This window comes from Pholcus phalangioides, unplaced genomic scaffold (assembly GCF_987345545.1).
Source record: "Pholcus phalangioides strain wild (caught in Gottingen) unplaced genomic scaffold, Ppha-v1.0 ptg000042l_1, whole genome shotgun sequence".
Lineage (NCBI taxonomy): Eukaryota > Metazoa > Arthropoda > Arachnida > Araneae > Pholcidae > Pholcus > Pholcus phalangioides.
The window spans coordinates 20,470,632-20,495,596 of record NW_028301628.1 but is presented as its reverse complement, the minus strand read 5'-3'; the positions used below and the strand labels follow the sequence as shown (position 1 = coordinate 20,495,596).

At 35.0% G+C, this 24,965-nt stretch overlaps 1 protein-coding gene and 1 non-coding gene across 3 annotated transcripts; both read right to left on the bottom strand.

The window, feature by feature from the left end:
• Positions 1 to 708: 708 nt before the first annotated feature.
• On the bottom strand, positions 709 to 23,744 carry LOC149064629 (mitochondrial carrier homolog 2-like). Of its 2 annotated transcripts, none has more exons than XM_089254870.1 (12): positions 23,532 to 23,744; positions 23,230 to 23,314; positions 19,426 to 19,532; positions 18,498 to 18,645; positions 17,092 to 17,143; positions 15,904 to 15,963; positions 13,408 to 13,501; positions 13,256 to 13,288; positions 11,944 to 12,011; positions 10,052 to 10,127; positions 9,486 to 9,596; positions 709 to 921 (listed from the first exon to the last, which is right to left on the bottom strand). In XM_089254870.1, the coding sequence occupies exons 1-11, from the start codon at positions 23,652 to 23,654 to the stop codon at positions 9,504 to 9,506; spliced, it is 939 nt and encodes a 312-aa protein (XP_089110996.1). In that variant the 5' UTR covers positions 23,655 to 23,744; the 3' UTR covers positions 709 to 921; positions 9,486 to 9,503. The 2 variants fall into 2 exon arrangements, with proteins under 2 accessions (XP_089110996.1, XP_089110995.1); XM_089254869.1 differs by having other exon boundaries at positions 709 to 904; positions 23,532 to 23,743.
• TRNAA-GGC (transfer RNA alanine (anticodon GGC)) lies at positions 3,708 to 3,779 on the bottom strand. The gene has a single exon. It is a non-coding gene; the product is annotated as a tRNA-Ala (tRNA).
• Positions 23,745 to 24,965: the final 1,221 nt, after the last annotated feature.

Below are 24,965 nucleotides of genomic sequence, written 5' to 3'. Positions count from 1 at the left end.
TTTTTTTGTTTGTTTTTGTACAACACTGTTGAGATAATAATTCTTGTATCGGAACAAAATATAAGTTGTACGTGTTAAATAAATGTTTAAATCCCTTCTAAAGGTTTTTCTGAAAATATACAAGACTGTTTCTTTAAATGTTTCTAAAAAGGCACCAGACCTGCAGTCGCATCAAATGCAAGAACCATAGAATAATGGAAAGTTATACCCAGACTTAATAGCATCAAAGAAGTATCTTGTGAAAAACGCTTTACAAACTGTTTCCACCTATGCCCAGAGTGAAAGCTCTATTTATACCTCTCTAGAGAGAAATACTCTTTCTGCAAAATAAAACCCTATTCCTACCTACAAATACCTATGGAATTGAATATATCCCAGGCAAAGGCACTTATTATATCACTTTATTGAAGGAAGAAAAAACATACTTTTCACCAGTGTATTGCAGTGAGTAAATCACGTTCTTTCCCCCAAGACCAACTACCCCAAAGCAGAATATGCGGAAAACTGTGGATATAAGTCCCAGAACAATCAAGAAAAGTTTAGAAAACACTATTATGAGAATTTTGACCACAGAAGCTGAAGTCTTGTTGCAGAACAATCTGCTCTGGGACCCACTGTATAATGGGGTTATATTGTACTCGATTTTGCCTGAGCATAGGTTTATGTTATCATGCTAAATACACAGCACAGGAAAAATAAGTAAACACATTTTTCATTTGAAAATGTTTAATCGCAAATATAAGGACAACAAAAATTTTTTTCCAAAATACAGGTTACCATCGATTACATTCGGTATTTCTAGAAAATAAAGACAATCAATCGATCAGTAAACACAGATTTCTGATGAATTTCTTTAAAACTTTGACTCCAGACGAAAAAAAAGCAGACAACTGATGAAGAGAAACTGAAAGTATAAATAAACTGAAACCAATAACTAAGATAATAACAAAACTGAAATTATAACTTTTAATACAAATAACAAGGTCACAACAAGCAAATTGCCTAACAAGGTGGCTGAAAAATTACACCCATAAAAAGAAATATAGATATCAAATACAGTCGAATCTCATAATGAACTCCAAGAGAACGGAAAAATCACTTCCTTATAACAAAATTTCATAAAGAAATTCTAGGCTTTCACATTGTTTCTATGTAAACTTATCTGGGGGATTAGAAAAGTGTTTGTTAAAATGGGATTCTCTCTATCAACTGTATTACCAAATATCTAATATAAAAGCACACATATCACCAAAACTAATTATTATATAAGACACTGCCCATAAAAAAAAAGATTATTGTTGTCTTATCTAAATATGAATAGCTTTTTGATTTATTCCACCATGTCTATCATACTTCTTTTCAAATGTATCAATCGTGTTAAAATTTACCCCGAAGATAAGCTATTCCATTTATTAACAACCCTATTAGCCACAAACTCTGTGACACCACAACCTGGAATAGTCTCTTACTAAATAATACTGGTGTCCCCTCTTGTCAAAGCAGTTGATTGATGGTGAATTAACTCATGGTCCACATACTATCCATCTCATTGAAAATTTTAAACACTTTGATTATATCCCCTGACACACAAGTTCCTCCGATGTAAGCATATGCAAAAAATCAAGTCTTTCTTCATAACTCAAGCCTTGTGTGCCAACAAGGACACACACAGCTCTCCTCTGCACCCCTTCAACCAAGTCTATGTCCCTCTGTAGGTACAGTCTCCGAAACCTAACGGCATACTTCAATGCAGGATGAAATAAGCCTCAGAAAAGCAGAAGAATGACTTCAGGAAAATGCAAAGAGACCCTTTTAAGAAAAACCAAGCATTCTATTTGCTTTTTTTGACCAGCGTTGAACAATGTTGAGAAAACCTAAGCAGCTCATCAATGAGAATTCCAACATCGATGACCCTTGTTGCACCCAGAATAGTAATACTACTCAACTCATGATTGGTTGTTCAAACCAAAATGAGCGACCAGGCGCTTATCAACACTAAAGGTCATGCTCCATTCAGTAGCCCATGCCGCAATCATATTCAAGTTTGTCTGGAGCATCTCCCTATCGCTTGAGTTCCCGACTACTACCCCCATTAGCTTAATGTCATCAGCGAATTTTCTAACAATCCCATCGATGCCCTGATTGAGTTTATTGATAAAAAGTGAGAGATGTATGGGCCCAAGCACACTTAATCGAGGAATTCCAGTTTTGACACCTGTCTCATCAAAAAATTCCTTGTTAACCATAAGCCGTTGTGACCTATCTCTCAACCACGATTCCATCCAATTCAAATCTTATGTAAAAGCTTCAAGATCATGTGGTAAATGCTATCCATCCTGTTGAAAATTTTAAACACTTTGATCATATCCCTCCAACATCTGCATTCCATGTTGGACTTGATCAAATGCCTTCTGGAAATCAAGATAAACAACATCAGCATTTACGCCATTCTCAAAGTTGTGATCATAGCAATAGAAGCAAATAGGTTAGTTACACATGACTTCCCCTTCCTAAACCCATGCTGGTTTTCCAACAATATGTTATTCTCATCTATCCACTTCATAAATTGTCTTTTGATAATAATTTCCAAAATTTTCACGAAGGAGCTCGTAAAACTCACTGAACGATAATTCTGTATGGTTTTCTTTAATACCCTTTTCAAATATTGGAACCACATTAGCAAGCTTCCAATCCCCTGGGAGAATACCCTAAGCAACACTATTTCTGTAAATTTGTGCAACTGGACTCAACAGTTAGCTCATTAGCACATTCCCTAAGGACTCTAGGATAAATATCATCTGGTCCTGGCGCTCTGCTTGCACATACATTTTTTAGAAGTTTTAGGACTTACACATCTGTCACTTGAATATCTTTGAAGACGTCATCACCCAATCACACATCCGTACTTTAGATATTGTATTCTCTATTACAAACTGACGGGAAAAAGACATTAGAAGCACTACACATACCTACATTGCTTTGTACTCTAGATCTTTCTATTGAGAGGGCCTAACTGTCCCCTTACATCCATTGTTGACATACATAAAGAAAATGATTTTGGGTCAGCACCAATGTTATCTGCCAGCTTAGATCCAACTTTCTCTAATCACCCACTTCAATGACCTTCTTTACTCAGTAAATGTTGGTAGGCCACCTATTCCATGTTTATACTCTCTGAATGCCCTTCTGTTCTCAAGATAAAGATTATTTACATTATCCATGAACCAGAGGGATGGGGGGGGGGGGGGGGTTGCGATGAACAAACCTGCTTTTTTGCAAACAAAGGATATGGCATCATGCAAAACAGAGGAATCTTGTTCTGAATTCTTCTCACTGACTTACCACACCCACTGATCTTTGAAAATTAACGCAAACTTTTCCCTCAAAAGTTCAAATTCGTTCTTCGAAAACACAGAAGCATTATTTTATTGTTCACAAAGAAGTTGCTAAAAAAAAAGTTAATAACCCAATGACCACTAGAAGAAAGGTTGTCTCCAACCAAAACTATGTTCAACAAGATCCTCGGAACTAAAGAGCATCAAATCCAAAATAGAAGTACCCCTGATAGCTTCTGATACCTGCTAACACAAGAAATTATAGAGCACCAACTAAAGAAAATCTAATACAAGATATACGGAAGACTGGATGTTGTGAAGATATTTATTATTTGAGATGTTAATTTTTTAAGGAAGGAAAAATCTCATCTCTGCCTCTACCGGGAGTCGAACCCGGGTCCCTCGTTTGCCGGACGAGTGCTCTGACCACTAAGCTACAGAGGAGATAGAGATTTTCCTTCGCTAGCGCGTATATATGCCGAACAGAACCGTGCAATGGACGGTGAAACTGATCAGCTAATAGCTCATGGACAACGAGCCACCAGAGGGCTATATATATGACATGAATGTCGCTCTCCACTTGTTAATACAAGATATACGGAAGACTGGATGTTGTGAAGATATTTATTATTTGAGATGTTAATTTTTTAAGGAAGGAAAAAACTAATCTCTGCCTCTACCGGGAGTCGAACCCGGGTCCCTCGATTGCCGGACGAGTGCTCTGACCACTAAGCTACAGAGGAGATAGAGATTTTCCTTCGCTAGAGCATATATATGCCGAACGGAACCGTGCAATGGACGGTGAAACCGATCAGCTAATAGCTCATGGACGACGAGCCACCAGAGGGCTATATATATGACATGAATGTCGCTCTCCACTTGTTAATACAAGATATACGGAAGACTGGATGTTGTGTTCACAACATCATATATGTCATATGTATAGCCTCTGGTGGCTCGTCGTCCATGAGCTATTAGCTGATCGGTTTCACCGTCCATTGCACGGTTCCGTTCGGCATATATACGCTCTAGCGAAGGAAAATCTCTATCTCCTCTGTAGCTTAGTGGTCAGAGCACTCGTTCGGCAATCCAGGAACCCGGGTTCGACTCTCGGTAGAGGCAGAGATGAGTTTTTTCCTTCCTTAAAAAAATTAACATCTCAAATAATAAATATCTTCACAACATCCAGTCTTCCGTATATCTTGTATTAACAAGTGGAGAGCGACATTCATGTCCTATAAAGAAAATCTCTCTCATATTGATCCCTAGCCGACAGGTTCCCCTAATCAACATGCGTGCATCAAATTTTCCCTGATCATAAACACATGATAAAATTGAAGGGTAAACGTCAAAAAAATCCAAACACTTTTTCACATTAAAGTGCCGAATGAGCAATGCTTTATAATGCTGTTAATGTGAAAAATGCCTAGTAGCCCTCTAAGTTCAAAAGAGTGTGCAAAGAGGTCACAAATATGCTGTCCCTACGGGCTGCAAAAACAGTTTCTTGCAATATCCCAACATTTTCCCTTTTGGCACTTAGTGTTTACCTCTTTTTACCTTTCAATTCTTCCATGCAATCGTGATATCAACAAAAAATATGGGTATTTTTCCTGTTCGTTATAACTATAGCACTAGTGACTCTTTTGTCTTGACAAATTGTCTTCAAATTTATGCTTTTTGTTCAGTGTTAAATATTTTCTTTCAGGTTGTCCATAATTTTTTTCCTTTTTTTAAACAAGGCGTGCAGAAAAAAACAAACAAAGCCAAAATGTGCCAATTTGATGTCAGAAATGTGTGGTATGGTTATAACGGGCGACTACGAAAATAGTATGCATAAAACAATGTGTAGAAAAATAAATTTCAGGGTAAATTTTTTTTATATTTTTTTTCCTTTTACTTCAGAGGACTAATTATAAAAAAAAAGAACTGTTTAAACAAAAAAAAAAATTGGAATAACTTCATACTCAAAGTACAGAAACTGATAACAATATAAAAATTCTGAAAGACATTGTATCATTATATACAAAACAATGGGTTCAGTTCTGGAGGATAAGAATTTACAAAAGCGAAAAACTTTTCCACTGCTGACTAGCAAACTTAATAATTTGTACACGATTATTTCTGAGCAGTGCATTCTTGAAGTTTTGCAGTCCAAAAAACGTTAAAGCAGCAAGCCTATGTGTAAAATAATTTTATTGTCATCACCTTTCTGTTCAATCACACACAGCCTCCCCCAAACTTACAATCAACTTATGGTTCTACACTTGGGCCCTGGAAAATTGCAAGGTGGTGATAATAAGGCAAAAGCCACAGCAGGAATCTAATTTAATAACTTCATAAAAAAGATTACTGTTGGTTGTGTGGAGCAACATAGAAAATCAACATGGTTAAGGGGAGGGAATGGGTGGAAAAAGATTAAAAACCTTTTAATCTGTGTTTTTTCACCACACTTTCAAAATTCCTACATGAATGTGCATAATTCACACAATGCAGATCATGATGTGTATCAAATTATGCATATATTCATGTAGGAATTTTCAGGGGTCACATTATAATTGAACTTTCAATATCTGGCTTATTATATTTCAAAATTTTGTAAAGTTTGTCATATAAATTGAGCTTTACATGGTGCTTGTGTTTATATAATAATGTAAAACATCCAGCAATCAGAGAGCCTGTTACGCAGTTAGTTTTTCTTTTCTACTCAATGTGTTGTTTCACAGAATGCATGCGGCTTGCATCTGATATAAAATATATCTTGATTGCGGCACTGCATTCAAGTTTAAGCATGTAATTCATAACATCTGAATGGAATGAAGCGCATGAACAGTGTTTGTACGCATACTCAAAAAATCTGTGAATGATTTCAAACCCATGAAGGAAAATCAAATTTGAAGACAGACACCAATGCTTCTGATTTTTTTAGCATTTTTAAATCTTCCCGTCGGAAGTCTAACTCTTCCAACTTTTTGTACCCTTATAGAAAAGTCCCTGAAAATTCACAAATTGGGCTTTGCAAAAAATAAAAAATCTTCAAAGAAAATCCCTCAGTCCTTGCAATCCTAGAGTGGCCATGTTTCCTTGACAAAAGCACACAAAAAATTGGTGGTTAAAAAAACGTAATCGTCAACTGCTGCCAAAAAATAAAGTTGCAAATTATTACTAAAATTGAGAGTCACTACTGTAAATTAAAGACACGATAAATTCTACAAAATTACGTTTAGCATAACAAAATATGTAAGATAAATATTTGTATTTAGTCATGATTATCATAATGTAATTTATAAGTTGCAAAATAATTTTAATTCTTGATTTTACTGAATAAAAATTCAAGTGGGTTCTAATTGAAAACACAGGAAAAACAAGACATCTTGTAAAAAAAATTTGGGATGACTATAATTAGGGAAAATACAGGAAAACAGGTTATATGGTCACCTTATGCAGAACCTCAAAGAATCCTTATTTTTCCCCCTTTCATTTATAGTATTTTTTTTTTCAGTGAAATATTTCATCATGTGACAAACTATATCTTTCAAGACTGGGAACTGGAACCTATACATAGGAAAATTTTCATCAAATTGGCATGATTTCACCTTAAGAGTGCTTTGACTTAGACAAACCACAGAATATAACCTGTTCATAATTCAAGCAGTGGCTGTGATCAACAAACATGGAGAAGATATGTTTGGAGTCAAAAAACAAACACAGTTTCAGAGCTGTAATCAGGGAAACTAGTCTAATTTGAAATTTTCTAAGATAATGGGCATCCAGTTGCAGTGTTATGTTCCTTAATATTTGTCTAAGCTCTTCTCTCTGTGACACCAACAAATGATGTTCCTTAATATAGCCTTGTCTTGGAATAGTCACTATTTCATAAGGGAAATGATACCCGAGTGTGCCACAAGTAAGATTGTCAGACTAAATTAGCTCAATAGAAAGAGAAACAGAAAAATAATATGCAGTTGCAAATACATAGACAGTTCAAAATTTCAAGGGTGTGTCTACACAGTGAATGCGGTAGGTTATCTTTGAGTGATTTGCTGAACTTCTGTATGTATAGGATATCACAATATAATTTTTTGAGAGACATGCAACACATACACACCAGAAAGTTCGGGAAAGCCCTCTCTGAAATTATTGATGATATCATACTGAGAACCATACAGGTACTGTATTTTCTCAAATCCAACATGAACCTTATTTCACAGATGAAAAAATACAGTGGACTCTCAGGTAATTGTGTACTTATCAGACCATGGGTACGTCAAATTACTGGAAGGTCTTCGAAAACGCAATGCATTCAAATTATTTAAGCTACTGTATGTCATTTTTTTATTAACAAAATACCATATAAAACCAAAATGAGGGGTTATGACAGGAAAATCACATTTCGGGGGGGGGGGGTGTCAAAATAACGGTTTCAATGTCACAAAAAATCTTATGCTTAATTTACTTACAATGCCCACAAAACAGATACACTGAAAACTCACTACAACGATACTCGATATAATGATAAATCCCTTTACAACAGTATTTTTTCAAATACTGTTCAGAACAGCCTATAGTCTGTAATGTTAAACTTCTCCCGATACAACGATATCCTTTTTTTTACTCCCCTCTATAACAATATTTTTTTGGAGGATTTTGAAATCGCTACAACTTTTTTTTTGAGGACGTCTGATAATATCGATGTTGGCATCACCTAATCACCGAAAGTGTTCAGTATTGCTACTTTTTGTGAGACACACCACAGTGTATTGCAATAAACCCCTTTACTGGAGAAATAAGCATCCAACTGAATTTCTTTTATCAGCTAATTTTGCAGCAAGTAAATACTCAAAAGCACATTTTTTGGTGATACTGAAAACATCAATTTAGAAAAGTTGCCAACAGCAGCATAAATTTAATGTCACGTTATGATAATGTTACCTCTCTATATAACAAGTCCTCTACATAATTTTTCTTGATTCAGTATCATTATGTATATCAAGGTTTCACTGTTTCTTTACGCAGAACTTGAAATACCAGATCATCTGATCAATACCTCAATCTGTATTATCCGGGATCTGTTCTTTCTAGAAAGTATCCTCAAAGCCAAAACTTTTCCATATCCTTTACCTATTCAGTAAAGATCGTAGACTATAGTTGTCTGGTTTACACTGTCACCCCGGGAGCAAATTTTGAAATTGTCTCATCAGCAGCCGTATAGCATTAGCTTCTTTGTCATCCTATTTACAAATGCTTCCAACCTGATAGTGTCATACATGAACAAAAAATCTGATTGATTCGGAACGATATTTATGCTGATGTATAAGGATAATATGGTTATACAAAAATAACTACGAGCTCTGAATGCACTAGAAAGAAAAAAACTCACAAAAACTTGTCTTTTTTTTTTAACTCTTACCTACAAGGAAGTGGATGCTGACCGCATACAGAGGTGGCCTCAGAATGGGGGTGATTTTTGTATTATGTCTATGGAGCTTATTGTTCGTTCCAAGGAAAACTGGCCACGAAGGGGGGGTGGCCGTGGAATAGGGGAGGTCGCTTAGGGGTTTCACTGTATTTTATAAATTTACTGAAAGGAGTTGGCATAATGAATCTGCACATTTTTTTTCATAACAAAAAAAAGTAATTATACTTGGTAACTATTATTCCACTGGAGTAAAGAAACTGAAGTTGCAGGGGGGGCTATTTCTTGGCAAGACTAGTCAACTTCCCACCTTTCTCGAACTTTTTAATTTTTTTTTTTTTTAACAACTGTGTTAATGTTTTATGCTTTTGTTTTTAATGCAATAACATTGCACACACAACAGATATGCATACAAGACCTACCACAAATGAAAGAGACTGATTAACGCAGTGCTGGATTATCGAGAGTTTAGTGTACTTACTTTTGCTAATACTGCATTGTCATGCAGTCAAACATGCACTCAGATTGAATAGGTTTTACTTTGGAAGACAAAGTAGACATTGAATTAGAGTAATATGGATATGCTTGATTTCTTTATCTTTACTAGGAGAAAGTACATTTTTTTGAAATGTTAACAAACCTCAGAAAAATTTATTGTTAGTTACTTTTTGTGTGGACGAAAAATAGCTTTATTATTTGAAAATTGTTTTCACGTGTTTGCTAAAAAACTCTTTTACCTCTAAAACTTTCATTTGTTAAAATCTCTTGTGCGATGGCTTGTCAAATGGTCGCAGCAGTGGGCCATGGTAATATCGCCACAGAATGCTTGATCCTCTCTTTAACTGCCCCTGAAGGTTTAAAAAAGAAAATTGTTTCAGCTCAAAATTACTGTGGTTTTTCTTGTTTTCAATTAAAAACTAAAAGAGAGTCCTAGTTTTTTTTAAAAATGTAAAGAAAAAAAAAAAAGTTGAAGTTGATGAAATAAACAAAGAAAAACTGGTATACATTAATATGCTCATTACCTCATAAGACAATGGTGACTAAATAGATAAATAGCTTGTTTCTCCATTCATGATGTCATTCAAATCGTAATTTTTTTAAGCAATCATGAATGAATGAGTTTTATGTCACATTATTCCACCATTATTATACAGTGATACCTCGGCTAGTGCAGATAATTCATTGTGGAATTGCATTCATTAGCTGAATCTTAGGAATCACTGTATTAAACAAATTAAATTCATAAAATGTATATCACTTCGATATTTATTTATGTATAAGATATACAAAAAAATTAGCATACGATAGCATGAAGGTGAGACCAGCAATCAGTCCAACTTTCGTAAACAGGCATATTAGGTGGCATGCCGGCAGCCAATCTATAACAAAACAATTTTATTACTAAGCAGATCAAATGTATGAAAATTATTCAAATTCACTTCACTCATAACATATGACCAAAGCAAATCCTAGATGCAAAAGGATGCACATATTGCAAAATAACTTATTTTCTATAAATCATTAATGCAGAATGCCCAGGTATATCCTTCATAGTTTATGTGTATATTCATATACAATGAAACTCCTCCTAACAGTCATCTCTTTCATGCTAAAATGATAATTTCTCTTTTATAATGAAAGTATGCATTTCAAAGACCTGATTAACAATCAACACTTTTTTACAGACAGATTTTTTTTGTCCCGCTGGTATCTGCAAAAGAGATGTTTCACTGTAAAAATCAATTAACATAATACTGTATATTGTATTGTAGAATGAAAATAGTTTGGCTTACAACACAAATGTAGTAAACACAACAGTACAACACTGTAGACTTTAAATAGTCAAAGCTTTCTTGTTTTGCAAGAGCTTTTTCTTCACAGTTTCATGTTTTTGATTTGTTCATAAGTGAGAGCATTTTTGAGCATCTTTCACCAGGGTATGCTGATTTAAATGCCAAAATTTAAATTTTGTTTTTCGTTTGCATAACTTTAATGATATTGAAGTAAAAGTAGCCAGGTATGGTAGGCATGTTATTGATATGTGGTAAAGTTCATGATTAAAAGAAATATAGATCTCTGGGGTAAATATAGGCTTAAACTTAAACCCAAGATACAGTGCAGAAAGAAAGCTGTTTTATTTCTAGACTTTATGCGTGGAAAAAATTGCAGAAAAATATAGGGAGCTAAACTTAGAACTGCACTAAATATTTTCAATGCATTACAATGTAACACTAGGATTCCCCTGATCAACAGAGAAATCATTTTTTATATAAAGACTTGAATTCTATGCCCTAATTGCTGATTCAAAATAATAACAGAGATATTGTACCAACATGAATATTGTTAAGCTTTAGACTTCTTTATTTTTCTCATTAAAATTTCTAGTTTTGCTCGTTTTTTTATCAAAACTCATTAAATCTGTGAAAGAATAAAAATGTATAAATTATTAAGCAACATCATGCAAGTTGGAAACACATTATAATAAATGCATCCATCAATTGTGTGAGAAACAATCTTGTCAATAGAATTTATTTATTTAGCTGATGTTGAATGGCCCTTTGGTTGTACATTGAGGAACCTGCACCATATATGTGTGATACTGAGTTGTTACTAGGCATTCTCTTTAATGGGGAGGGGGCTTATGAATAAAAACACTTTTCTCTACAAAAAAAATGTTAATCCATGAAGTTATTTTGGGCTCAACAACCTTTCATGTTACATAAACACAGATTTTCAGTGTTCCTATTCTTGATTGCAGTTTGTTTATTCATTAATGCTAAATTAAATTTGTCAGATTAGATGAAAAAAACAGGTAGATGATATGAAAATATGCATCGTTAATGATTAACAATATTTGCATTAATTAATAAGTAGTCACTTAATCAAAATCGAAAACTCTGATTTAAATTTTAAAAAATTGATTTTTTCATACCGTTTTTCACTTTTACTAGCAATAGATTACTAGCAATTTGAAACATTCATAGTTCAAGTTATCACTATATATTATTTCTCCAATAAACTTTCTTCCTTTTAGTTTAATCAAAGTGGAAACAGCAGCATTGGGTTTTATGGAATCACCCATCCTCAAAGATCAATCAAAGTAAAATAAATTATTGAAAAGGAAAAAAAAAAAGCATCAATCGAAATAAGGTAAAAAGTCTTACTCAACAAGAACAGTAAATGAAGAACACATACCCACAGTTGTTAACAGCAGTACAATTTGACACCACATGTAACGGATAGAATAAGGCACTTGCTAAGTACTGAAACACAAAGGAATTCATCTGCTTAATTAAATTTGGCATAATTAAATTGAATCAATAAAATTTTATTGTTATTACATTTTTAGAAACAAAACAATAGTTTTTATAGCAGTTTCAATAATTTCACTACCTCAAACTATCTTCAAAATCATCAACTTTTCAAAAAACTTTATGGAAATAGATTTGAGTACGTGTAGTATTTTTTACATTTCTGCACACAAGTTCAAGTGTTTGCTCATGCAAAATTTTTAGCATATTTATGAATAAATAAACATAATTCAAATAAGAATTCCATTGCAAATGTCAAAAATATTAAAAATTCAATGTAATCAAGTATTAAATCACCTCAAAATTTATTGTTTAAATTAATACTTTGTTGAAGAAATTTGAAAAGAAAAGTGTAAAAGACCAGGGTACTACAGTAATACCTCGATTTTCGTTGACTTCTGCTAACGTCTGTTTTAGTTTTTATCAATTTTTTCCATAAAAAGATTTGTCTCTTTTTTTTTTTTTTTTCAGTTGCCTCGATTTCATTGCCGTGTTCATGTGGCCCCACTGTTAATTTTCAGTGTGGCGTTGTTTCTCATTGTCTGGGCATCACCCTGCACGTCTAGCCAAACAATTTCATGGGACTAAAGAAAATTTACAGAAAAAGCAGCTTCGAAGAAAGCTACTACCTGTTTAATGTCTTGCCCCATTTTAGGCAAATCTTAAAGAGGCAGCAGAAACAGACACCTATGGACAGCTTTCTTGTGCAACGTGGGTCCACTGATTGTGAAGCTGGTCCTAGCGCCAAATGACAAACAGAAGCCACCACAGATAGTGGCTTGATACCTAAGGTCCTTATGGGGAGGGGGGGGGGAATTCCCTTCCAAACAATAATATCTGCATCTGTCTCTTCTTTCCCCCCACCCTCGCCATCTTTCATATGCTAAGAAGAATCTTAAGAAAGGTATAAAAATTTAAATGTCATATTAAATGTTCATTTAATGATCTTTTATATTCATTTTATATTTATTTCTTATTGTTTTTAGTATTAAACACTATATTTATTTTCTATTAAATGTGTTTTTGGTATTATTTTGGAGTTTCTAGAACAAATTAATTGGATTAACATTAATTCATATGGAAATAATTTCGTCGGTTTTGGATTTCGACAGATTATCAACAAAAAACCGAGGTATCATTGTATGTGCATGCGTAAAATTCTAAATGGAAACGATAAATTTGAAAACTAAACTTACTAGTGCTGTTGTTTTAGCATAGCCACGGAGCACCTGAAATCAGGAATATTTAAAAAATATAGGATAAGAACGTAAAGGCAATATACAATTAAAAAATATATTATAGTCTACTAACTCTCTAGTCTACTGAAATAATCACTGAAAAAACAAACCTTTTCCTCCAATACATAATTATTCACCAAATAGCACAGACCACTAGACAGCCACAAAGTAAAAACTTCGCCAATCAGCCTAGGAACAAATCCTCTGCAAGAGATGAAATTGGCAAGCAACCAAACTGTATTTATGCAGTTGTTATACATAACTCTATACACACAAATTAAGGGGAAAACAGGAGACCAACTAGTGCTTCTTTAAGTATGACAACATGTGCATGCACGCACAAAAACACTGTTCTTTTAATCATACATTTTCAAAATGATCTGACAGATTTCATATTCTCATTTTTGCAACATGTGATGTTATATATGTATTAGAAGTTTTCTTGCAATAAAAACAGGCATATACTCATTCAAATATTAAAATTTTCCTATATAAATAGATGTATGCACACCTATAATTTTATAGGTGTTCATCGATTTATATAGAAATTTCTTAATTATTAACTTAAGCAAGTGTAAAAAATCATATCAATTTAATTTGGTCAGAGACAACATTATGTATAGTTGTTATTCTAAGATTTAAAAAAAACTGAATGTATACCTAAAAACCAAATTTTGGTAAGAGAAGGGGGAAGGGAAATATAAAAAATATATATTTACTACTCACGTAATTATCCTCACAAATAAAATAGAAAACCAATTAGAAATCATAGTTTATTTTTATGACAAACAATTCTAAAATAACCTTCATACTCTATCACAGAATAAATTGCTCAAAACACGTACAAAAAAAACCAAATTACAAGAGAAAGAAAAACCAAGTAATATGATAATCTCTATGAAATGCAGTAATAAGCTGAACACTCATTGATTCAATTTCTGCTGAATTTTCAAATTTTGATTAATATAGTAAAACTTGTGACATAATACTGAAAATATACAGATGCTGAACTCTGTATATTTACAGATACAGATATGTAAACAGTAACTTTAAGGTGATTTGAATATTGATAAACTGCCTTGAAATCATTAAGGATAAAATTATAACACAAAGTAGACTCTCAACTATCCGGCCTAATGTGCTCTAATGGAAGGGCAGGCCAGAGCTATAAATGCTCACTTCCTACCTCCAACAATACCATCCCCTTTTTATACCAAAACCTGCTTCTATTCATATTTTCTGACCTCTCAGTACAGGCCAGTACTATATAAATGTTTTTTATGTGCTGTACTGCACATTTTAAAAATTTTATTTATTTATTTATACAATATTGTTTGGCCAAAGCCTATACAAGAGGGTGCAATGATGGGATTTGACATAAGCGATCGATGCTACATACAAAATCAGAGATTGAAGAATTTGTAGTCTACAGAATTTGATGGAAGGTTGTTCCAATCAATAATTGTACCAGGGAAAACACTAAATTTGAAGCAATCTGTGGATGCATGCAAAAAAAGGTTTCAATTTTTGGAAGTGATTGAGTCTATTGGAAAAATGTGGATTTGATAAGAATGTGGTTAGTGTCAGTTAAAATAACATGGATAATTTTGAAAAGTAATGATAGGCGAGCGATATATCTACGGGAGGTAAGTGGAATAATATTAAGTTGGCATTTCAGCTGTGTGATGGAAACAGAGGAAGACCAGCAGTTTAAAATAAAGTGGGTAGATTAATTTAATACAAAAAAAAAGAAAGTCTGACAATATTGCACAAATTTTAAGATAAATTTCATAATATCCAACTTAATCGCAGAAAACATAAGCTCATGTACACTGTACAGTATGAATACATACTCTTTTAACCCCATCAGTGGAATTGACAAGGTATCTCGCATCCATAAAAACCTCTCATTTTAGCATTGACAAGCTCACATATTTTGTAAAGTTGATTTCTCAATGGAACACTTTTTCTTATATTTCCTTTACTTTGCACCTGCTAAAAATTGGAAGAAAGCCTACTTCATATAAAAAAGATATGACATTTTACAGGAGGTTTAATGATTTTTACTATGCCACCGAAAAGGCTAAAACAAACAAAATATAAACATAAAACATAGGCTTAATTCTTACAAAAATTATTTGAACATATTTCATTGATAATATACATATTTAATGATTACCTGCAACACTTTGGGAAAGTAAAGTACTCGCCATTTAATTATGGAGAATTATAATTATTTTTCTACTATAGGTCGGAGCAGTGGCGTCGGAGCAGGGGGTGCTGTGGGTGCTCGAGCACCCACGGAAGTTTGTAGAACGGGTCCGAGCACCCACAGAATTGATTCAAAAATCGAAATTTCCTACATGAATCTCAAGACGGGCACCCACAGGTTCGAAACACTTCCGACGCCCCTGGGTCGGAGGCCGATCATTCACGAGCCGGATAGTCGAAGGTCTACTGTACTTGCTGATAATAATTTTATTGGATTAAATATGTATTTTCTCTTCATTAAATACATTTTATCTGTCTATCTCTGTGTGTGTGAGAGGGAAGTAATTGTAATATTTCACTAAGTACCAATTTTAAAACAAATGAAAGCATCTTACGAGAAGTATCCACGTATTCCATCTTGGTGGTAAATTTCTTTTAAAGAACCATATATACCACTGAAAGAGAAATTGGTCATAAATATTTGTTTACACAAGTAAAATTTGATTTCATATTTCATTTTTTATTCAGGAGAATAACACAAAATGAGTAAGAAAAAAAAAAAGTTAATGCATTAACCAACCATTATATGCAATTTCAAACACAAATGTATTAAATTCTTAGCAGAAAAAATTGTAGGATTTGGGGGGTTATTCAAGTCACATACATCACCGGTTGGTACTTGAATAATGAAGGATTTAAAACGACTGGTTTAAAGCAACAAAAAAAAAAGAATGAGCAAAAAATTTGTACAAAGGAAATAGACGTTTTCTGGATATTATTCTGAGGTGAACTTGGAAAACAAATCATTTTGTGTATGCCGGGAATCAAACCCATGTCCTCCTACAAACCAGGCAGGTGTGTTACCATACACACCACTGTAGACACGACCTTGCTTTCTTTATTTTAAGCACTGTACAGACATGCCAATTTTTGGAGTAGAGAAATCCAAAGATTTCACCAGGTAGTTCCTCAGGGAAGGGGGAGCCACCAGCGCTTTCTCATCCATCATAGCCTTGATCAAGAGTTGGAAGATCTGACTGTGACTGTAGTATTAGGTGCGAAAGTTGAGGCATCAGTAGCCTTCCTTAACTTCAGCAAACGGCACCCAGGTGGGACGGTAGAGATGAGAGTGAGTCTCACTCTCTTACAGGTTTGTAAGAGGACCTCAGTGCCATTCTCAGCAAAGACCAGATGACTTTTCTTTCCAAGTTCACTTCAGTATAATATCCAGAAAAGGTATATGTTCTTGATGTAGAAGTATTATGATTAGGCTGAGAAAAATCCGGTCTCACAAATTTGTGGCTTGAGAAAAAAATTAAGACTTCGGCGCATTCTTTCATTTTGAATGCTAGATTTTTATAAAACTGCACTGCTCATGGGAAACGAAATTCGAGAAATTGCTTTAGAGATGCTGTCATTGAATTAAAAGTGGAAAAAAAATTACAATAATCATTGACAGTTTGTTGAGTAAGAATCTAGAAACATATGTAAAATATTTGGTAACAAGGACCACTAAAGTGACCTATACACGATATTATGACTAACTTGATTAAAAAAATGGTTGTTTTTTGCATAAAACTCACCAATACTTTTGTTCTCTTCCAACAAACTGAGCCATTGTTCTTATTGAAATAACTGCAAATTAATAAAATACCAATTTTAATCAAATTTAAAAAAGAAGTATTTAACAAGTTCAGAAGATATCAAAAAAAAAAACTTCTGTAAGCTGTTCATAGTCTGATTCGTACCTGTTCATTCACCTCATTCAGCATCAAAATTCTAACTAACAGTTCTTCACTGATATTTAGGAAGACTTAAAAAAATTATTCTCCATGTTGCTATTTTCAGCACATAATGTGGCATAAGTACAACAGATTTTCAAAAAAAAGTCTTTACAACATCTGTAGCAGTAAAAGTGGGGGGGGGGGGGGGAGTTGTAAATATAATTGTATCTTGTAGTGTCATATGGCCCGTAAGTTTGGCAAAAATAAGTCAAGCTGGATGATTGTTTTATGCAAGAGTTGTAAAGCTCAAGTGGAGATGGCCCTGTAAAGGTTTAGACAAATGTTAATCACACTAAATAGGAACAGCATTATCATACTTTTTGTGAGCAAAAATGTGCAAGGAACACAAATTAGTCTCCGCACATGTGTGCTTGGTATGGAGTTCAAAATATCTGATAGAGTTGTCTACCAGTCAATTAAAATGTTTGAAAATGACACTTTAAGTGAGATGCAGAGCTGTCCAACTGTCCAGTTACAGCTACCAGCATAAGAAATAAGAAAAAAATTCAGACTGATTGTCAAAAAAACAGAATATTAATTAAAGAAGTTGCAATAAAGCTAAATACGAATGTTGGATCTGCCTATTTAATTCTTGAAGATTTTTTAAATTCTGCTCCAATGCATCAGCCGCTATGCACTCAAAAATTTAAAAAAAAAACAGCTTATAGATAATATTGATGGTCTTGTTCGAAAAAGTAACACAAAATTCTTTGGTTTGAGATATCTGCATTTTAAAGATTCCCTTTGTATGGAACTCAATGGGATTTGTGTTAGATTTAACCTTCCACAAGGCCTGCGTAGAAGATATTCCCTCTCCTTTAATCAGTGCATCTCCTACATACGTGCACTTGCTGGAAGATTAATTGCAGTAAGGAGTACATAAGCAGAGTTGGGAGTTGTCGGGGGAGGGGCTATTTGCATTGTTCTCATGGTGTGCATAACTTAAAAATGAAATTTTTGACATTGCTACCTTTTTGAGAACTAGGTTGTCAATATTAAAACTAAATAGAAAATAATGAAAAATGCATCACAGTTCAAAGTGACTGCATAGAAAAATTGTGGCAATTTATTTATGAAAAAACTGCAACTTTTTGAAGATTCCTCTAACAAAACAGAAAGAAGCTGTATAAATACTTTTGATAAAACATCTTTCCAAATATATGACAAGCGATACATGCCATTTAAAGCATTATGATGTCACTCACTGTGAAGAGGATGGCTTGCCAAAACTGCAGTACATCTAGACACAGTTTCTCGGATAAGCTGGTGAATAAAACGAAGAAGTTTTTGTTGCTCTGTAAGTTCTTCCTCGGCTTCTTCTGGATCTTGTTCAGGAGAGATTGAAGGAAGTCTCTAAAATAAACAAATGAAACAAAAAAGCTAAAGATATCAAGTTTTACATAGAGTTGAAGTGCAAAAATTATGCAAAATTTTCTGTTAGCAAATAACTCTTTTACACAGCATATGTGGAAAATAATATATTTGCGTTTTAGTAAAAACATAATGGTGGTGGTCTATAGATCTACTTTTCAAATTGGAAGAAAGGGTAATTTTCAGAATGGTTTTTTGTTTTTTAAGTATTGCTGAAGCTGTGGCAGAGATCACAGTGACTTCACAACCAAACAGGGGCAGATTTAACAGTGGAGGCACCGGGCACGTGTCCCGCAAAGCCCCCAACTTTATACTTTTTTCCAATTTAAGGGGACCCAATATTTTCTTCTGCACCCAGGGCCTCAACCGACCTCAATCCACCTCTGCATCCAACATCATTGAAAGTTGCCTTTGAAATTTAAATTCTATGGGGGAAACAACTTATCAACTTAGAACTATCTTCCATCCATGATAAGGCCAAAGATTTCATTTTCCTGACATCAGTTATTGTTATGTCTGGCATATTTATTTCATGTGTGTCCATTTATTAGCAGATAGTCTGGGCAATCAAACAATTTTTATAAGAATCAATACATTTTCATGCAATTAGTCATCACAGTTTTGATTCATAAGCAATAGAGGATGCATATCACATAAAGCATGTAAAAGGGGGAGGAGAACATTTTCATTTTCAGTAACAGCATTTGTCTTAATTCATATTCTAGGCACATGTACAAGAAAAAAGCAATCACCAGAACTTACATCAAGCATCATAGTATATGTGAAGCCACTGACAAGATTGGAGCACAATTTCGGTCCTAAGCCTCTATACAGTCCAAAGAACCCATCAATTTTTTTAATATGTTTCACTGCAAAATAGCACACATACTTAGTTCATCAAAATATTCTAAAATACATGCAGAATTAAAAGAATGTGTATTGAAATTATATCTAGTAAATAAGGTTCTTGATTCAAAAGAGTGGTTTAAATGAATATTCAGCCCCTCCATGCCCATCTCACCTTAAAAAAAACCATACATGTATAGTGATACCTCAACAAATGCCATGGCTTACAATTACCGCTAATAACAATTTTTTTCTTGATATTTATGCCTCTGCTAATGAATATTTTCATTCACATGGATGCACGTGCTCACATAAAAAAGCCACATCATGAATTGAATTTTAGTGCCAATCATCATTAGAATTACTGTCACTCCAACCTGATCAACTCATATCCTCTCAATCTTTTTCAGATGCACCTCCACTTTTTCTGAAAAGTTTTGAGCCATTTCACATAAACTGAAAGGTTCATAGAAGAATATACAGAATAGAAAATACATTGAAAAAAAGGCACAAAAGAAAAACGTTTTCAGGGAGAAGCTGGAGAGATCAGGGAAATACGTTGGTTGTGGATGTATCGGAATGTGATGTTTTGACAGGTAATCTGACACTAGGAGGGACCTGAGAGTCCTTAAACGTCTGCATGATTCAGTGAGATGCAAGAAACCAGGTTTTTGGAAGACCAAGTCATGGGTGCTCTGTCACAACAATATGCCAGCTCACAGGTCCCTACTGGTGTCAAATTATCTGTCTAAATAATATTCCCACTGATCTTGCCCATGTGACTTTTTCCTAGGATAAATAATTTGTTTAAGGGACAATGATTTTCAGGTTTCAAAGAAGTGGGTACAGCAATCAACGATAAAAGTACTGGAGGATGTGGCAAAAACAACTTGCAATCCACATTTAAACTTTTGTATGGACAATGGCCAAACCTCATAATTGCACAGGGCAGCCAATTCGAAGGAAACACCAAATAAATAGATTGTATATGTATTCATTCTTCCATAATAAAATAAATCTTGCAACTTTTTGAACATAGTAGTAAGGCCAAAAAAGTGGTAGTCTCAGTGGAAAAGCAAATCTTTCAAAACTTTGAAGCATGGCCCTTGAAAAATAGTGCATAAAACATTTTAATATATTTACTACTACAGTCGAATCCCATTTTAACGAATACCGTTATAGCAAAAATCTTGGTTTATATATATAACGAACACTTTTCTAATCCTCCAAATAAGTTTTAAGAACAATGCTAAGTAACCTGGAATTTTTTTATAACGAAATTTCGTTTTAATGATGTGATTCCTCCGGTCTCTTGGCGTTCGTTATAACGAGATTCAACTGTACTACTTAATCATACGTGTACCTCGTGCACATTCCCCTATTCCTACAGGATTTCCGACCAATTGGCACATGATGGAATGTGTGTTCTGAGTGTATGAGTGGCCCTAACATATTTATGTTGTCGAGTTACGCTTATTTTATGTTCATGCTACCATCTGTCTCAATTTTCTGAAGTAAAGATGGGAATGCTTGAATTTTCATTTTATGTCAGTATCAAAGGGGGGGGGGTTTGTAGGTCTGCCTGCTTTCCGCAGAGGGACTTTTTCAAATGAGAGACTTGCATTCGTACCTCGAATCTCGAAAACTGCAGAAAACCAACTTCAGCCAACCACCACGGTGCCGTCAACAGGATTCAAACTTACTTCACCAAACACTAACTCTGGCCATATCGATATATTGCAATTTTCTGCCATTAATGAGATGGTTTGCAAATAGTGGTTTAGAATACTCAAAATAATAATTAACAATAAAAGTAAATAGTAATAGTAGTTTATTTTTATCAGTGGTCTGTTTTTCAATTCAGGTGTAGTGTAGGTTAGATCACCTATTGTTAGTGTTTGCTATTAATAATAGGCTTTTGTGTTAAACAGCACAGCATTTGAATCCGTTAGAATTTTGAAGCTTATTTTCTTTGCGGAAGAGTAGATGATTTTGCCTAATAATACTAAAAAATTATCAACGAATAAGGCAAATATCAGGAAATACTAGAAATTCCTAATGCATTTCGACACGCTATGGGTGGCCCTCTTGCCAGCAGTGAGCAGCAATGGTCAAATTTTCACATTATTGATTTTTAACACAGTGATCATGTTCATTAGCTAAAGATGCCATACCACAGAATAAACAATGGAACATTTATTATATTCCATCTGGTGATTGCCCGCTTGGCTACATAACACAAACAAGGAGATCCTTAAAAAATAGATTAAATTAACATGCTCGCTGTGTGAAAATCAAGAATGTGAAAAATTGACCATCACCACTCACTGCTGGCAAGAGGGCCATAGATTCAAATCTCAGGAAGCAAGAGTATTTCACAAACTGAAATCCACGGCCAATTTAGACATCTACAAAGGCACATGTATCCGGGCCTTCAAAAATGTGTTGTGTAGTTGAACTCCACTTCCATTGCACAGTGGTGCTGCTGTTGTACATTCTGCCCACAAACGTGTTTCAGCACCCGATTTATTTATCTTTTATATTGTTCACAGTATTAAACTGCCTCTGTTGGGCCGAGGCTTCACGACTTCAATCCTTCCCCCCCCCCCCAACAAAACTTATTTTTCTGGTGAATGTGATCTTATTTTTGCGATTTTTGTTCGATTGGGTAGTGCCATAGTACCGTTCATTCAATTCTGTGGATGGCCTTTGGATTATTCTGATTTTGTAAATTGGAGTAATCCAAAGAGCAACATGGATTATTATTACATGCATGGATGGAATAATTTTAAACTTGTGGGTGCAATTTGGATTACTCCGATTTATGTGATTACTAAGCCAACAAGAAAAAGTAGAATGAAAAGAAAAAAAACAACAGAGCTTTAAAAATACAACCTCTGACAATAAAGTTCAGTGAATGAAGTCAGAATGGCCGATCTGGCAACACTGGCGAAGCAAAATGCTGCACATGCGTAGCGGCAGGTGTTGACCCTCTGCCGCCACCATTGTTAAGTTGAGCGTCGTTTGTGTTCCATGAAAGACTTGTTTTACAAAGTGCTTGTTTAGCGTGTTGGTTCTTAACTGAGGGAACGATGATGAATGCTGCAAAGTACATTGAAATTTTGACCCATTTCATGAAACGTCTATGCAGGGTACGACCTCAGTATGCACAATAAGGTTCAAGGTTCACGACAATGCTCGCCCTCACACAGCCAATATCGTCAAACAGTTCCTGGCAAAAAAAGGGGTGGTGCAAATTGAACATCCACCATACTCGCCAGATCTCAATCCTCCAGACTTCTTCCTATTCCCACTACTCAAACTCGCTTTGAAAGGAAAGAGATTTGACAATATTCCTGACATCCAACGAAACGTGACGAGGCTTTTGAACTCCATCCCAAAAAGAAGATTTCTTGCAAAGTTTCCAGGACATGTATAGGAGATCTCAGCGGTGCATAGTAATGGGAGGTGATTATTTCGAAGGACAGTAAGGTAACTTTCGTTAACATTTCATCTATGTTAATGCTACAGGACTATTCACCAAACTTTATTGTCATAGGTTGTATATATATTTCCCTATGTTATGGGTTGCATGACAGTTGCAACCCGAGGTCTTGGCGCCCATAAGGGTAACAAAACTTTGTGTTCAATATTATCAAAAACAAACACATTTGATAGAGAAACCTATGAAGTAGCCGGGAATAGCAATCTTGTACTCACTATAAGTCCAGGCTCCGGGAAGAGCTAGGGCTCTCCTACCTAACAAGGTACGTGTTTCCCTCGGAGGAAATGGCTCGTGTCCTATCTAGAACACAGAAAGAAAAACAAAACAGGATTGTTACAAGGTCACGATCATCTAATTTCAACATTCAAATTAATGCATTTAAATTCATCATAACTCGCTATTCCAATACACAAGATGAATAGACAACATTTTTCGATAACCACAAACTTCCCGCAAGGAAGGAAACCCATGGCCGCACAGTTATTTTTAATAGTCAGCGACCAGGTCGAATACTGACCTGTATTAGGACTTTGACGTACTCCAGAGGATAGCCGGCCGAAGTGACGGCTATTCGACCGAATAGCTCGAACCATTCGACTCTCCGAACTCCGAATTCTCGTTGATTCAATAACGCCGCCATCCTTATCGACTTCCAAACTTTATTTTCCCCCTGGCCGGCAGTGTAGCTGATTCTACTCGGACGGCTGAAACTTACCTTCTGTTATCATTTCATCATCTCTTCCTTATGCTTCGTTCTGTTGCTGACAGATGTCGCTCTCTATACAACCAGAGAGTGATCGAACCTTCGACAAATATAAATAAACATTATTAGTTTACTGACCATATATCCCGTTTCTACAGTCTGGGTACAGTGCTGCTTCCTAACACTCATGTTTTTCAAATTTGTCGTTAGATGGCAGCATAAGTTATGATTTGATCTGGATATTTTTAGATCGCAAATTTGAAATTGCATAGTGTTTTATGTCAGTATCAATAAATTAAATAGGTAAATGCGCTGTTTCCTCATTTTGTGCCTGAGTTCATTATTTTCAGTTTTTACGCATAACGTAGCATGAATAAATCCAGTAAAAGCTAAGGGTAGGACCTTAATACACATTAAGGAGTACTTGTTACGCCTTCATATACACATAGTATATGAAGGCGTCTTAGCTAAGGGGTCATTCAAGTATTACGTCAGCATCGAGGGTGGGGGGGGGGAGTTTCGGATTTGCTGACTTTTGATGACAAGGGGAGAGAGGGTTTGAAGGCTGCTTACGTCATCAACCACCCCTTTTTCAAAGTATGAAATATTCTAAACTGCAGACGAAATTTTGCTGACACGGGGGGTTAGTGTTTTGTTGACAAAGGGGGAGGTTATAAAAATGGTTGAGAATCTGCTTACGTAATACTTGAATGGCCCCTAAACTCATACTCCCGCGGTCCACATGTGGCTCTCGGAATCATTTGATGTGGCCCGTGACCACTAAACCTAATACGATTTTTAATTGACAAAAATGTGAATCAGTAACGACCAGTGTTTGCCAATACGCATACACTTTTCTTTTTTTTCGTGTTCATAAACAGTGGGCGTCATGATCACTTTCAATTGTATGTTTCATTGTGGCATCTCAACGCATGGGGCCCACACGTTCACGGCCCGGAAGCCTCATGAAATGAAATCTGGTAATATTATTTCAGCAAGCAGTTTGAGGGAGCCAGTGTCGTTTTAACGCATGGGCCCACCCGGCCAGGTCCTCAGGGGCAGGGTTGTCTCATGATAATGCCTATAAGATCTCGTAAAGATTTTCGAGATTAAGTATACAAATTTGTAAGCAATCACTTCCAGTCAGATTGGTGGGGACTCGGAAAAATCAATTAGCCTTGGGCTCCATGATGCTCTTAATACGGCCCGAGAGGGGAGGCTGAAAAATAGCTTCTATCACGAGCCCAA